We start from the raw sequence: 16,178 nt of genomic DNA on the forward strand, positions 1-16,178 counted from the left end.
TATAAAATAACCTATGGATAGCTTTTAGGCATGCTTCTGCTTGGGACAGATTCCTCCCTTATTTCTGGCTCTTAATATTATGTACAAGACTAGTTTTCTGTTTATGTGTGGTGACACATGTAACATGTCTTTACTGATGTTTTCTTAGGTTGTTTTTTCATTTACAAAAATAAACATTACTGTTATCAAGTAAGTAACTTGTAAAAAAAGCCACCTGACTTTATCTTTTCCAGCGTGTGAAAAGCCCGGTTGTTCAACTGAATGAACATGAAGACCAGGACAGTCTATATTTGGGTATGTTCCAAAATATTGCTTCCCCCAGCACGCATATAGGGGTATCACAGACCCAGGTATGCAGGGGACAAGAAGAAAATCTATTTAGAATTAAAATCTTCCTTCCTGGGAGCCTTGTCTATTTCTTGAAACCCACACAGGTAAATTTTTTTTGCAGCATCAGTTATAATACTATGACTTCAGGGGTTCAGTCTCCATTTACAATCTAAAAAACAAGACAAAACAAATCAAAACAAAAAAAGCAATCCAAGCTTTTCTAGACAGTTTTACTCTGAGCCAGATGTTGGCTCGGGGCTTGTCATATGTTACCTTGTTATTCCTATGAGGTAGGCACTGCCAGCTTCTGTTTCAGGTCATGCGACTGAACCCACTGGTAGAGGGTATATGGGGCAGTTGAGACTCATAACTTCATCCTGCCTGGCCTCAGAATCCCCAAGTTTACCGCTATCCTATTTTGATAGCCGGTGGGGGCCCCTTGGAGCTGAGCCTGTGTGATCTTATCCCCTGGCCTCAGGAAAAGACCAGACGCTTATCCTGGGGCATGGATCTGATGTGGGTGTCCCTTCAAAGGAACCTGGAGCTCCCTTGGCAAGGGGAAAGTATTTCTCCCCTTGGCCCTGGGAATTCTTGTCTGCTCACAAGCATTGTCATTCACCACTCCCCAAGGGGCACCTCCCCAAATCTCCTCCTCGGGCATTTCCTAATTCTTCAGGGCTAATCAGGGCTCCAGACTTACCTTTGAGTTAGAGGCTGATGAAGCTCTTGGGGGTCTGAGGACACGCACAGCCTGGGCTGTCAGCAGATGCCTCATCTGGGCACTTGGATGGTCTGGGGCTCATAAGTGGGAAGCAGATGATCCAGAAATTGCCCAGTTGGTTTCTTCAGGCTCAGTGAAGCTGAAGCAGGTCGCACACCTGGAAGGTGCCTGGGCAGAGCAGTCTGAGGAGTTGCAGGGGTGTGGTGGTGGCTGTGGCAGTGGCCAAGTGCTTGGGCTGATGTGAAATCGGGGAAAAGCAAGACAGCTCCCTGGGTGAGCTTAATAGCGAAGGTGGGTGGCCCGCGGAGCCTGGCGGTGCAGGGGCCTCCCTGGGGAGTGCAGGCATGCAACAAAGCAGTTACAAGAATAAAGCAGGGTGAGGAGGAAGTGCCCTCAGCGTCGGTTGGCTGTGCTGCTTGTAGTTTGGCCACAAGCCAGAGGTGGTTTCTGGCTCTCCTTGTGGGAGGTACTACTGAAATTGGAATAGAAACTAGACCATACCGGGCTTTGTGCACACCTTTAATATTTCTGCTATATAAGGTAAGAGTAATAATTTACTTCCAGAAGAGGGGAAGAGGAAGGGGAAATGAAAGCAAACGTGCCCACGTGGATGACTGTCGTGGGCTGTTGAAGCCCAGAGCTTGGTTGCTGCTCTCGCATGCAGGATGTCTCATCTCCAGATTGCATCATGCTCCCAGGAATGTTCGCTTTGAAGAATGTTTACCGAGACAAGTTGCTGGTGGGGGAGGAGTGTTGGCTGTTAAAAGTATTAAATAGCAGGATTATTTTCATGTTAGGCTTCAAAAATTCACTCCGTTCTCAAACTGGTATCCTTGCTGGGTAAGAAGGCACATGTTATGGAAATTGTAGTAGCCTGACCTAATCGGAGTGTTTTGTCAGTAATATCATCGTGTCTGAGGAGGGATGTGATAAAGAATTTGAGAGAGACGAGCGTGTATGACATTAATCCGGTGATTTATGAGAAGGTCTATGAATGGTTATCCCTGGTGCGAACATTGGCTTTGTTGTTCATTTAAACTTGGTGGATTAGAAAAGGTCACCTGATTTTATGCAAAGAACATAATAGAATCAGGTGGTAAGCTGGTGTCTGGAACCGGAAATGGCTTTTCCCCATGGCCGCTTCTAAACCGTTCTACTTTATATGTGCTCATATTCTGCTTGGTCTCTGAGGAAGTGCTGATAAATGTGGCACTGAGGTATACGTCTTTGCTGATTTGTATTATTCAAAATGGTGTGCCGTGAGTTCAGTGCGATCTCATAAATGACATCAGTGCCATTCCAGTGGGTAGCTACATATGTCTATGTAGCATGTGACGTGTGGCCAGTGTGACTGAGGAGCTGCCTTTGAACTTTATTTATTGCACTGGACAGGGAAGCACCAGAGTAAGCTCCCTTTGTATTGCTGTCGTTGGCCCATCAGCATCAAGAACCAACTCACCATTAGTTTATACACTGAAAATGACTACTAATTGGAAGAATAAAGTCTCCAGTGGGTAACAGCTGGTAACCTCATCCAAGCTGGTGCTCCCGAACCACCACAGTAGTGAGTAGTGATAGTAAGATCACATTTATGGCGAGTCCAGAAGTGAGGGCCCCGCTGTCTGTGGATAACTGTGAGGGTTTGGCCTTTTGCTCAAAGGGGAGAGTATGAGTTGAGCGCTGGGGTCCGATTCTGTTGCTGCCACAGTGAAGGGTGAGACTCCTCAGCGTGCAGTGCCTTCACATTCTGGGCAGGTAGGGTGCGGGGAGAGGGCACAGCATTTGGAGGAAAGGGTAGAAGAGAAGGTAAATGAAATGGGTCAGTATGGAAATTAAAAGGAAGGAAGGGTCCATTTGGCTCAAGGATATGGGGCTAAATATGATTAAGGAATAGAAGCTCAACAGTGGGCAGCTGTGAATGTTGTACCAGGGAGAAGGGATGCGAACATCTAGCGGGAAACGTGGACAACCTCTGGGAAATACAGTGGAGAGGGTGAGCTTTGGCTGCCCCATTGGAATACCAGCTGCAAACAAAGATGCATAAGCCGTCACTGGATTGGCAAAGCTGGAAACGGCTTGGTTAGTTGTTGTCTTGCACACTCTTCTTTTGAAAGGTTGAATCTGGAAAAATAAAGCCATGTGCCTGATTAGAAATTCAGATTTCCAGTTAAAAGTTAAGTTTGTGCCTGAGGACTGTGAAACAAGAGTGCCAGTGTCTCAGGTGGGTTACAGAAGCCCCTGGAAGGTGACACTCCTGCTCTCTCAGCAGGTGATATTCAAGTGTGAGTGAGGTTGTATGGGACAGCCCAGATTTAGTGACACTCATGTTGAAGCTGACCTTCCTGCAGTAATTTATCAGCCGCTGCCTGCACTGGACTGAAGATAACTTGAGCTTTACCTGGCTAAAGCTGTATATTGTATGACTATTTGGATGGAAAAATGAAGGATTGGTAAAACTGACATGTTACGACAAGAACTCTGTGAGCATGTTTAACTTTCCCCATGGGAGAAGGTGGTAGGGAGGTAGAGACCCTAGGGGCAGTGGTGGTGGAATTGGCTGGCATCCTCCTCCTGCCTGTGAAGTCCCGGTACCGTGAAGTGCTGGGCAGGAAGTGGTGCCATATCTGCTGTTTGGCTGGCGGAGAGTGAGCTTGATGCAAGTGCCGGAGGTTCTAAGCATAATATTTACTAAATAAGCCTTTTGGAAAAAACAAATTAATTTTGTCTTTTGTAATTACAGAAGTCATAAATGCTCACAGTAGAAAAATTAGAAATTTTTTTTTTTTACACACACACTGTATTTTATTTTTACAAGAGATAGATAGACTGACACCAAGCATTGTAAATGGATGACCACAACAAAAGCAACAATGATTGCAATTACCAAACACGAAACACACTCATATTATGTCATAATATTGACATTCAGTCCAGTAATCCTCCACTGTAACAGCTCCTTTACTTTGCAGTGAAAATTGATTTCTATATTCTTTGCCTCTGAGTCCTTGTGGGATTTTTTTTTTTAATTCAAACAGAAAGTCCCCAAAATTATAATCATCCTCATCAGTTCACTCAGTCCCATGTAATTAATTTTTTTTTCATCTTGATCTTTTGTTAGCACTTTTATGAGTTCATCAGTTTTTCATTAGAGTTCTGAAAATGCTTATTCATTCAGTTCAGCAGTACAGTTACCAGAAACGTGTACTTGTCAGAGTCTTTTCTATGAATTCCTTGAAGATGAAACCCTTTTATAGGAACATATTTGCAAAAGCATCAGAGTACACCCAGAACTGTCTGTAAATGACAAAAGACTTAAAAAAGACCACGGTTAAGAAAAATTAGAAATTTTAGAATAGAAAAACAGCCCTATCGTTCTGCCACCCCCAAAGCAGCTACTATTAAATTTTGGTATGTTTACATGATCATAGTTGTGATCATGTAAACAATAGAATTCTATGTCCTGGTTTATTCATGTAACATTATATGCCATAAGTAAGCTTCATTTTAGAAGGTAGCTTAAAATGATGCTGTACATTTTTCTATGAAAAATGTGGATTACTTTTGTATGAAGAAGGGAAAATGTCATAGATTCTCTCCACAAGTGTTTATCGACCAGGAAAACAAAACAAAACAAAACAAAACCCTCCTTTTTATAATATGTATTGTTGATTTTACAGAGTGGCCCAATTGTCAGTACATGCTGAGGCTCGAATCCCAGTTATTGGTTAATGCCCTGGGTCACTTCCTCGCTGTTACTGTTCATTACTTATATGTAATAGGAGAAAACCTCTTAGTGGGTGCTGGGACTGGGAAGGTGGGCACTAGGGAGACAGATGAGCCAAAGCTGGATGTGAAAGGAAACCTGACTTGATACCAGAAAAACTCATCCAGATGAGTCTGGAAGAGAAGGAAGCAGAAACAGAAACAAACAGTAGGAAGTGAGGTGTTTCAGGGTGCTCAACCCAGCTGACACAGACAAGACAGAGAGAAACAGAGACCCCGCATAGGAAGCTTAGGAAAACATCACCAAAGGGAAACTGGAAGGAAGTGATTGGGAGAGCCAAAGAACAGTCCCTCAGAACAGAATGTTAGGGGCAGCAGGAACTCTTTATCCAAGATCTGCTTTTGTGGGTGTATCTGGGAGAGTCCAGACCCATGGATTTAGGTGGTGAGCTGGGTGGAGATGGTGCAGTCGACAGTGCTAGTCTGGCAAACCACCAATAAGTAGGACTAATTAGTTAGTCTTTTCTTCTTATACTAACTTAAAGTTTGGAAATGGAATTGATGCTGCTAAGCTATAAAACCTTATAAAACAGCAATTTTAAGTTGCTTGGAAACATCTTGAAACTTTATTTGCAGAAGCAAGATCCAAAATGTGGAATCTTAAGATCTAGGACCCGTGTCACTGGAAGCTGGCCCTCTTTTGGCTGTTATTATTTAGTAACACATGTGTATCTATGTTGAGATCTCAGAACTGTTGCATGAAACATGAAAGAAAAGAAAAAAGGAAAAAAAGGGAGAGGGGGTAACCTTAGCAGAGCTCTTAGCCTTCTGAAAAGTAAGTTTTCAAGCCTAATTTCTGGCAGGTCTCTCTTTATGCCCCGGGCTACAAAAGTTTTGGGTAGATTTTCTTCTTTTTTCTTTTCTCTTTTGTTTTTGGGGTCATCTTTCCACCACAAACCAAAGCTTACCAGTGTTTTGGTTTTGAAATAAAGGGTCTGGGGCTGGAGAAATATACCAAGAAGATCACTCGGAGTGCACAGTTTTTTGTAAAAATTCTGATTCAGATTTTATTCCTTTCATTCACTTCAATGAAAATTTCTTATTGCAGTTGTTGAGGTTTTAAAAATTGGTTTTGGTAGAAGAAATTGCCAACTTACTGGAATTCTGCTGAGTGATATAAGCTGAATTTGGTTCTCTTATCACGAGTGTTCTGCCTTTTCTATTTGTGGTTTCATTCTCTGGATAAAATTCTCCTTGTGGAATGCGAATAAAGCATTTTTCTTTAAATTAGACAACTGGAATATTTATTGACAGACTTTTATCCCATAAGTTAGAAAAGAACTTTGGGGTTTTCAGGTTAATATAATACTACAGACAAGGAAATGTGAAGGAACTAAAGTCTTATTGGAGGTGTAACGTCTTCATGTTATCGTCTTTTCTTATAATTTAACATAGTTTTTTTATGTTTTTTTTAAACAAGTCCCAAGGCTAGGAAGCTGTCTGGTCTAACGATAGGTCTAATGTTCTGCCTAGTTTTTGCTCACAAATATGTGTTTAAAAACAAAAAGCAAAATGAAAGTGAGTTAAGATTAGGAGTCTCTAATTAATCTAAGTACTCTGTTATCTGAACTCTGCCTGCCCGTTGGAATTACCTTGGAGCTTTAACAATCCTGAAGCCCTGGTCCCACCCCCAGAGAAGTCTGAGCTAATTGGCCTGAAGTGCAGCCTGTGTTGCAGGAGTTCTAAAAGCTTCCCAGGTGATTCTCAGGTACAGCCAAGGTTGAGAACCATGACATAGCTCCTTAAGGGAGCCCTGCTCTGCTGAAATCACTCTGACTTACTGGGTTTTCAGTGTTTTTGGAATTGGAGAATTGTGGTTCCACTTTTATCTCAGTTGGTTACAAAAGCAATTAATGGAAGCCCATTTGTATTAGGTTTGCAGACTTTTAATGATTATCACCATCAATATCATGGTAGATCCGTGGGAAAGGTAAAAAACAAAAAAATTTATTGAAAGTTTCCTAAATACTTGAACCTAAATGAGATGATTAAACCTTTAAAGATTCTTTTTAAACATTAAGAAGGAATCAAGTGATTGTAGTTTGCTGTCACATTCATTTATTGGACTTAAGAGGTGCACAGTTTGGGATGAAGGGAGTGGATGATTGTTTACACTAATGTCATAGGGCGTTACAAGGAGGCCTGATGTTTGACAGTAGTACCAACCTAGCTGTAGTGTATTCTAAATCACCTTTTTCTTTCATGTCACAAACCAACTTAATTTCTGAAATGTAATCTAGGAGGGGGAAAAATATGGCAGTTCTTTCTCTGAACTCTAAATTTTTCGTTCTCCAAAATAGGATCCTCAACTCCAAATAAACCAGCTTAGTGAATAATTCCATAGCTTCTGTCCCTAAAGATTCTGTTTTGATTAAATCAAATAATTATAAATTTCAAACAAGTATAAAATCTTAAGGAAACTACAACTACCTTATGAAACATGAAACAAATGAAGAATATGAAATATATCCTGGGAATAGTATTTGTAAATGCTTTTTGTGGAAAGTTAAATTTCCACTTAGGGATTTTGCCCCCTTTTCTTTTGTTGAAACACTTCGGAATACCTGTGTGTGCAGATGGTTAATGAAAGAATTGCCCGCACAGAGGAAAACTTAGGTTTCGGGCTTGATTGCAGTGTCAGTGTGTTTATGTTGAGTTTAGGCTTGCTGAGTACCCAGTGGTTAATCCCTTGGAAGGGACTTTAGGACAATTAAGATTCTGGTTAGCTTTCATTGCCAGGCAGTACGAGCTCTATCAATTTATTGGGACAATTTGCTGTAACTTTTAGAGTGCCTAATTTGGAAGACGTTTTTATGAAACATGGCCTCTTACTTCAGTCATGGGCAAGAAATCCAACAGAACTTATTCTTCACAATATGAGATTCTTCTGAAGAATGCGTGTAAAGCAGAGGAAAGAAGTGATGCAATCATATGCCGAATAGGAGAGCCAGGGGTAAATAGTCTTTTGTTTCTTCATAACATTTAAAATAACAAACAAAAAACAGAATAAAGAGTGAAGTTGAAGGTGTCTAGAATTTTGAAGCAAACTTTGAGTAAGCGAGCTGGGCTTCATCCAGGTTCTTGAGATTTATCTACCATTAGGTTTCTGCTGATCTAACTGAAGTAGACTTACCTATCCCACAAGTGTCCAATGGGGGCTCCTCATTAGGGTTAACTCTTAGGAACATATTAACCCCAAAGTGACACTACTTGTTTCTGAGAAATTACAATTATTTTTAGCATATAATCTTTTAATGTCTAATTAGTTCCCTCAGAGTTACATGGGAACTTCACTTCAGAACTTAAGCAAAGGGAAATGGAGTTTTATGCATGACTTGAGTTCTATGTATCTGAATAAGCAATGCACACTTTCTTTTAGCATGAATTCCACAAATACTTAATGAACATAGAGTCTGTACATTTTGTCCCCATCCTTTAAAACATTTTTACACTTTATTTTGTAGAACAGTTTTAGATTTACAGAAAAGTTGCAAAGATGGTACAGAGAGTTCCCATACACCCAGCCCCCTAGACTCCCCTAGTTTCCCTTATTATTAACATCATATATTATTATGGTATATTTGTTAAAATTAATGAACCAGTTTTGATACATTATTATTGACTAAAGTCCATCCTTTATTTAGATCTCCTTAGTTTTTATCTAGTTTCCTTCTTCTGTCCCAGGATACCATATTACATTCAGCTGTGTTTCCTTAGGCTCCCCTTGGCTGTGAGAGTTTCTCAGGCTTGTTTTTGATGATCTTGACAGTTTTGAGGAATACTGGTCATGTATTCCATAGAATGTGCCTTAATTGGTAATTTTGGGGTGTTTTCTCTATCATTAAACTGAGGTTATGGGTTTTGGGAGGAAGACCACAGAGGTTAAGTGCCATTTCCATCACATTATATCAATAGCATATAATATCAACATGACTTGTCAGTGTTGATGATGACCTTGATTACCTGGTAGAGCTAGTGTTTGTCAGGTTTCTCCACTGTAAAGTTACTCTTCCCCACTCCTCTTTCCATATTGTGTTCTTTGGAAGGAAGTCATGATGTGCAGCCCACGCTTTAGGAATGAGGAGTTATCTGTATGCTTCCCTGTGGGCAAAGTATCTACATAAACCATTTGGAATTCTTCTCCATGGGAGATTTTTATCCCTCACGCTTATTTATTCAATCATTTATGTCAGTATAAATTCATGGATATTTATTTTACACTTTGGGTAGTAATCTAGTACTACTTTATTCAGAGTGTTCTAGCTTTGGTGATGAGGGACTCTTTCAGTTGGCTTCTGTGTCCTTTCTACATATTCCTGTCATTGTGGGGTTTTATCTTAGGGTGGTGAATATATTCTTTATGATACTGTAATGGTAGATACATGACACTGCATTTGTCAAAGCCCATAGAACTTTATGGCACACGGAGGAAACTTCAATGTGTGCAAATAAAAAATTAAGAGGTTGGAGGATCCTGTGATGGAATGCAAAATGTAGCAGAACAACCTAATTGTACTAAAAACTTTGGAAACAATCTCACCGTAGAGGATGGGAGCGGGGTGCAGACCTCAGTAACTTTGGAAATGAGTAGAGTCTGTAAGAATAAAGGCAAAGGAAACTGTACATAAGCATGTCTTCTAGGTGAGAAAGTTGTTTCCCATAGGGGTACAGGTTAACATTTCTGATACCACTATTAATATATACTGGAAATAAGTAAGTCAATGGATGATGGAGAGTAGGTGTCAGGTTTTTCACTATTGGAGTGGGAGTTTACAGAGAAGCAAGGGGAGGAGGCCAGAATTATCCATGTGCTAATGAATGAGAGATGTGGACATCACTATGTACTCATGATTAGTTAAAATAGATACACATGGTTGTGTATGGAAATATTTGTAGGTATGTGTATATACCTAGGTTAGGACACACATATTTCATTGCTCCGTCAGTTGAGAGGGCCTAGAAGCAACAATACTCCAGTAGCATACACAAGATGAGCCCACCCTTTAAAAAAAACCCAAACAAACAGGATTATCCATCACATTTTGTGTGAATTTCAGCTTCAGAACTGTAGGCTTGATAACACTTACATTAAAACGATTTAAATTCTTTGCTCTTTTAACTTATTTACATGTGAATGACCATAAAAGTCTATAGAACAATAGAACTTTGATGTTAAAATTGATTTTAAAAAAAGTTTGTGAATAAGTCCATAACATGTAAGAAACTTTTTCAGAAAGTTTGGGAAAATTAAAATTGGAACATTATCAGAAAAAACTTCAAATGTAATCATAGATGTTGCTTCCCGAGGTGCCTCGGCTCTTCCTACTATGAAGAATTTTTTTCTCCTCAGGCTGTAACAAGATACTTTTCTCCCCCTCCATCCTTTCTCTGTCCAGACTTATGGCCCATAACCTTGCTTCTTCCACCTCCAGGGACCCTTACGTTTACTATCCACAGCTGCCTCTTCAGGATAAATTCAAAATTCTTCATAATGTATCATTCAGAAAAACTTAGTGAATTTGTCCTAATTCTTTCCTTTCAGGTTATACCCAGGAACTTCAGTGTTTAAGACAAAAAGAGATCCACCAAGGATCTTTATTTCCTTAAGAGAATCATCTAAGTAGAACCTGTATCTGTAGCAATACTAAATGCTGGTGGAAGCTTTGACAACATAATTCTTTAATATGTTACTTTGGTCAGAAAATCTATTATTTTCCTATCCTGAAGTGTTTTTGAGAATTTTTTTCTCTTTTTGTATTACATGTGGGTATATCATAATACAGGTAATTTCATCTGTTGGACTTCTAGTTTGTGTCTGGGTTTTTTTCCCCCTTAGATAGTAGGATGACATAAGGGGGCATATCAGAACTTTTGGAGGGGCATGCAGAGTTTTTGTTCAAATAAATCAAGGTAATTAAGGTGGATAAGAAGTAAAAAATATTCTTATTTTTAAAGTAAGGTGGTATTATGAATGGTGGCACCCTGGGTTTCTAATTTATGACCACCATTGTACCATGCTCCTACTTCATGTCTATTTTATGTGAATTCAACTTTATAGGCTCTATTAAAAAAATACAACAGGGAGGGGAGATAGGGAGAAAAATAATAATTTGAACCTCAGGTGGTTCTACACTCAGTGAGTGTAACGGCCCTGAGTGAGCATGAAGCTGGACGTGAATGTGTGCTTCCCTCCCTGGGGCTCACAGTGAGTGCATCTTACACGTGGATGTGAGCCGTGCTTTTAAGACCTTTGTTTTCTGTAAAACATGGCCTCTCAGTGAAAGCCAACCATTTCATCTGGTGCCCGACCGAGGTAACGATGTTCTCCAGAAAAGAACTGTTTCTGTTGAACTTAGAGTGATGACATGGTGCCTTCTAAGGCGTTTTTGAGGAAGACTTTGATCATCTCTGACTTTCACCTAATGCTGGAACTTGAACTACATGAAATTGTCACTGTTTAGGCTGAAATTATCCAGGATAGGCTTGTCCTTGCATCATGGGTCCTGCTGCCTTTTGTCTGTATTTTTCTATTATTTTTATTTTTTTCCCCAAGAATGGTGTTTAACAGTGTTAAAAACTGTAGTCTCTGGTGGTCAAACAATGGAGCAGAAAAGCAAAACAAATCCTCCTCTTTCTGTCTCGGTATGATTTCCTTGGAACTTATTTTCATGTTGCCATGTCTCTGTTTTGAAAATCAAGCTATTATTCTTGAGATGAAGATAAGAATCTTTCAGTGTCTATAATATAGGAGAGAAATATAATGAAAGGGAAACTTTATTTACAGTTAACATTTAAACTAAAACTCAGTGAAGACGTATGTTCTTTACTGTTATAATCTCATTTGATCCTTACAACTCTTTGAAGTATAGATATCCCATTTTATAGGAAACAACTGAGGATCAGAAGGTATGAGTGACTTGGTTAGGGCCACTAAGTAAATAAGTGACAGAGTCCAGATATATAGATCTTCCTTGACTTATGATGGGGTCATGCCCCAATAAAACCATCATAAGTTGAAAATATCATAAGTGAAAAAAATGCGTTTAATAAATCTAACCTGCTGAGCGTCCTAGCTTAGCCTAGAGTATTTTAAACGCTCAGAACACATACATTAGCCTACAATTGGGCATCGTCATCTAACACAAAGCATATTTTATAATAAAGTGTTGAGTATCTCGTAATTTATTGAATACAGTAGTAAAACTGAAAAACAGAATGACTGTATGGGTACAGGATGGCTGTAAGCATATGGGGTGTTTACCCTCATGATCGCATGGCTGACTGAGATCTGTACTCGCTGCCCCTGCTCAGCATCATGACAGAGTGTCATAGGGCATATTGCCGGTCTGGGAAAAGATCAAAATTCAGAATTCCAAGTCCAGTTTCTACTGAATGCATGTTGCTTCCGCACCATCGGTAAAGTCGAAAAATCCTAAGTTGAACCATCATAAGCCGGCGACCATCTATATATGTCTCCAAAATCCCGTACTTTTTCTTTCCAACTTGAGGCTCCTTAAAAATATGAATGTAAAACACAGTTTTTGTCCTCAAGGAATTTTGGATCCCATTGGAGGATAAGAAAACTGTACAAATACTGTAATTTAAATTGAAATATAAATCCTCTTCTAGGGAGGTTCAGTTTTATCATTGTTGAAAGGTAGGTGACAGCATGTGTCCTGGATAATTGTGACTTTATGGAGGTTATTTTCTAAGTAAAGGATTTTCTAATTAGAGCGGGCACAGTAAGGCTGATGAAATCATTTACATTCTTATGTTGTCATGGTTGTATGATATCTGGTGAGAAAGTGGCCTTGGGGATATATCATTGAATTCTGCCAACTGCAATTGCAATCAGCCAGTCAGAGAAAGCAAAGAAATTAAGCTGTTGAATATGAATGAGATGTAAATAACATCTTGAATTAATTTAAATGCAATCACATTGACCCAATGCCGGGACAGACTCAATTACTGTAGAAAATAAGGAGGATAAATGACCCATATTCAGGAGAAATACTTTGGTAAGAAAACGAGTTGGCCTAAAAAAAGACTGTCAACACAGTATTTGATACTCCACTTTTTATGTTAACTATGCACACTGCTGGTCAGTAAACTCAATTTATTCTTCAAACAATGTTGATAAATAATAAAGCAAATGAGGAGATTGGAAAGTCTCTTGTTGAGTTTCTCATATGTACTGGTTGGGTAATTCTAGTAGTTTTATTACCAGAATAATTTCTATATCAGCAATCAGTTGATATGGAATTGGTCAACAAGGACTGTGCTTTGGGGATAATGAGATTGAGATGCACCTACCTGGCATCTCAACTCAAGAACTGCATTTTACAAAGTTCTTTCATATCTTTGCATTGTCCTGAAGGTCTTCTGACCTGTCTCTGATGCTTAAGAGAGGAGCAGCCCACTCCAGTAGTTTGTTGACCTGGGATTTATCCTGGTTAAGTGGCTCTAAAACTTTACTTTGCATGATAATGAGAAAGATAACAGTATTTCCTGACCCAGTACCTTCATTTCCAAATGGTGCTTGTCTACACTGTGGAGGTTCCCTTTCTAGGGTCTCTGGACATCTCTCAGGCAGCCAAGAGTTCTGTGCACACCCCAAGTATTGTATGGAGTCTTAGAGAACAAAGGGTTTTCTCCACCCAACAGTATTGCTCTTTTCAAATGTAGACACTGTTATGATGAATAAAATGCAAATATATATTTAAACACTTTACCAGAGTTCGCATAGCATTTTTTTTGGGTCAAGATACACTCTTCAATTAGCAGATATTTACCAAAAATATTACAGCTGTCATATAAAGATTCTTCGTCTACGGGTTGGGACTTAACTGTGTAAATCATTCATTCATTTAGCAGCTGCCTACAGTGTTCTGAGTCCTAAAACTGAGAATGAATGGAAACCCATTCACAAGATTTTATCTATTTTCTTATAGAAAGTTGTGTATGGACTAAAACTCTCTTATCTGATAGTAGAGTTGAGAGTAATTTTTCCTTACAATTGCTCCAGCTGAGTAAGAAAAATATGTACTTATTCTTCAAATAAAAGGTCACAAAGTAGAGAATATATTTTTTGTTTTAACTTAGTTGTGATGCTTGTCATTACATAGCTTATAGTTGATCTACTTGTATGCTATATTTACATAGCAACCCATATGAAAACAGGTGACGTATGTAATTCTGATTTCCTTCGCATCTATCTGTACCCCTCACCCAACCCCAGCCCAATCAGACAGGATTAGCTATCAGGGAGCAGGTTATGCATCTGTTTTCTCACACAGCATGGCACGAGAGTGCCAACAATTTTTGAAATAATTGAAGTAAGGAGATGAATGTTAATTAAGACACATATTGTCATGTTCCAGATCTGCAGAGTTGAAAGGATCCTCATATTGTTTCCACTCTCCTTTAGTTTATTTGGCCGTCAGATGCCCTCAAAACAAAATACAATACTTCTGTGAAAAGAAATGCTTAAAAGAGACTCCCGTATGAGACTTGGGATATACTTTTTTTCCGCTGCAGACCTTGGCTACTGTGCTTGAGCTTATTTGGGGCCCATGTATCTGTGCGCTTGCCGGTCGGGGTTTAGAGAAGTAAGTTTGAGCAGTGTCAACGATTTATGGGGAGGCAGTAATGGGCTTCTACTGAATGCTAATTACCGGCGAGTTGTTCAGGGAGACTGTGTAAGAACTGTTGGTTTGTGGTAAATTAGTCGCTAGCTCCATTGAGATGGACTGCAAGTTTAGATCAGAGCCCCGAAGGCGCCCAGCTCCTTGCGACTGATGGCCAAACTTGGTGACAATTTGACAAAAAACGCCCCAATTGTGCTAAACAGTAAAGTAGATGACTTTACATGAATTTAATAAGTACAATTCTGGATAAAAGTTAAAGCTTCCAACCCCTTTTGGATTAAAAGGATGGGGTGACTGGATTGTTAAATGAATTATCAGAGTTGTTTTGGCTCTTAGATCTGAAAAGCTGCCAAACCTGCCAGTGGTATGAAAGAATAGATTGCTCTGGAAAAATCCCTGCCCTGAGTATGACGGCCTTTATTTGTCTGTGTACTGGAGCTTTCTGGCTGTCCACACACATAAACCTCAACCTTTATCTCATGCTGTACAGGGTGGCTTTTCTGAGAAATGATCCTCTAGCTCCCGACCAAAACAGGCGTCTGCATTGGGAGGGTTTTCTTGAGTCTCAGGCGGCTCTCTTTCAATTCGCAGTTACCTTTCTTCTTCATTTCCATTTCCATTTCCAGCAACGAGAAGAGAGTTAATGATTCATTTGCTCCCAGTGACCTTTTGAATAACTGGACTGCGGTGTACCAGTGCCACTCCGAGCTGCTGTGCTCGCCTTTTACTTTCCCAGTTTGGCTTGCATATTTATAGCCTCCTTCTTGGTCTACATGCCTGAACGCCTGAAGGAAGCAAAACATTTATTGCCTCTCCCTCCCCGGTGTTTGCAGCTTTCACCCAGCCCCATTCCTTCCTTTTACATCACACGGGAGACTCGCCTCCTGGCTGGGGATGTCCGAGTTCTTCCTGAGTCTCTGCTGTTGAATCTGTTGATTTCATCAAGACAAAAAGATGGATTCTGACTCGGACTCACCTTTTAACTACTCGTGGCCTTCCTTCCCCAAAATGAAGATTCGACGGAGGGCGTCCAAACAAGGTAGATCATGCGATCTTTTACTACCCCCAGAGCCAAGCCGGGCATCTTCCTATTCTTACCTTTCTTTTCCTCGTTGCTTTGCGAGACTCTTTCTGATAAGTGCGTGTTTATACATGTCTTTATAAAACTCTTATAATATAAATACTTTACAGATAGACTTCTGAGGTAAACCTACTCATCCTTCCTGTGTTCCTTTCACTTTAAATCTTCCTTTGTGCTGTATTGTGCATGCGCTATTTTTTTCCTTTTAAAAAAAAAAAGGGAGTTTAGTACAAGGTAAATGTTTTGGATTCATTTGCTCAGTTACCTTGGTGTTACCTTGACAATAAAGTGTCTTGTTGATTTAAATGTGTCTGGTCTTTGTGGGACGTGCAGAGAACTATGCTTGCGCTTAGTACCCGGTGTCCGCTGCATTTGTGTTTTAGTTTTCAAGTGTGTGCTAATTAAAAAAAATTTTTTATATCTAAGAAAATTCTTTCTTTTCTACTCTACTTTCTTGATTTTGTAGATGCTCTAAGGAAGGGATTTTAAGAAAGTAATTTCAATAAGAAAGCCTATATTTCTCCAGGGGATGCAGTCACATATTAAAAAGTGTATTAACGGTAATTACCAAGTATGCAAAATGCTTTACTGCCAAAGGCAGAAGAGCTATTTATCT

The 16,178-nt window shown here is 39.7% G+C and overlaps 1 protein-coding gene across 1 annotated transcript in view; it reads left to right on the forward strand.

The window, feature by feature from the left end:
* Positions 1 to 16,178, forward strand: part of ARHGEF28 (Rho guanine nucleotide exchange factor 28) — a 285,463-nt gene that overhangs the window by 166,993 nt on the left and 102,292 nt on the right. The window contains 1 exon segment of the mRNA XM_068535504.1: positions 234 to 294. Coding sequence (XP_068391605.1) covers positions 234 to 294 — 61 coding nt within the window.

The sequence above is a fragment of the Eschrichtius robustus genome, chromosome 2 (genome assembly GCF_028021215.1).
Source record: "Eschrichtius robustus isolate mEscRob2 chromosome 2, mEscRob2.pri, whole genome shotgun sequence".
Classification (NCBI taxonomy): Eukaryota; Metazoa; Chordata; class Mammalia; order Artiodactyla; family Eschrichtiidae; genus Eschrichtius; species Eschrichtius robustus.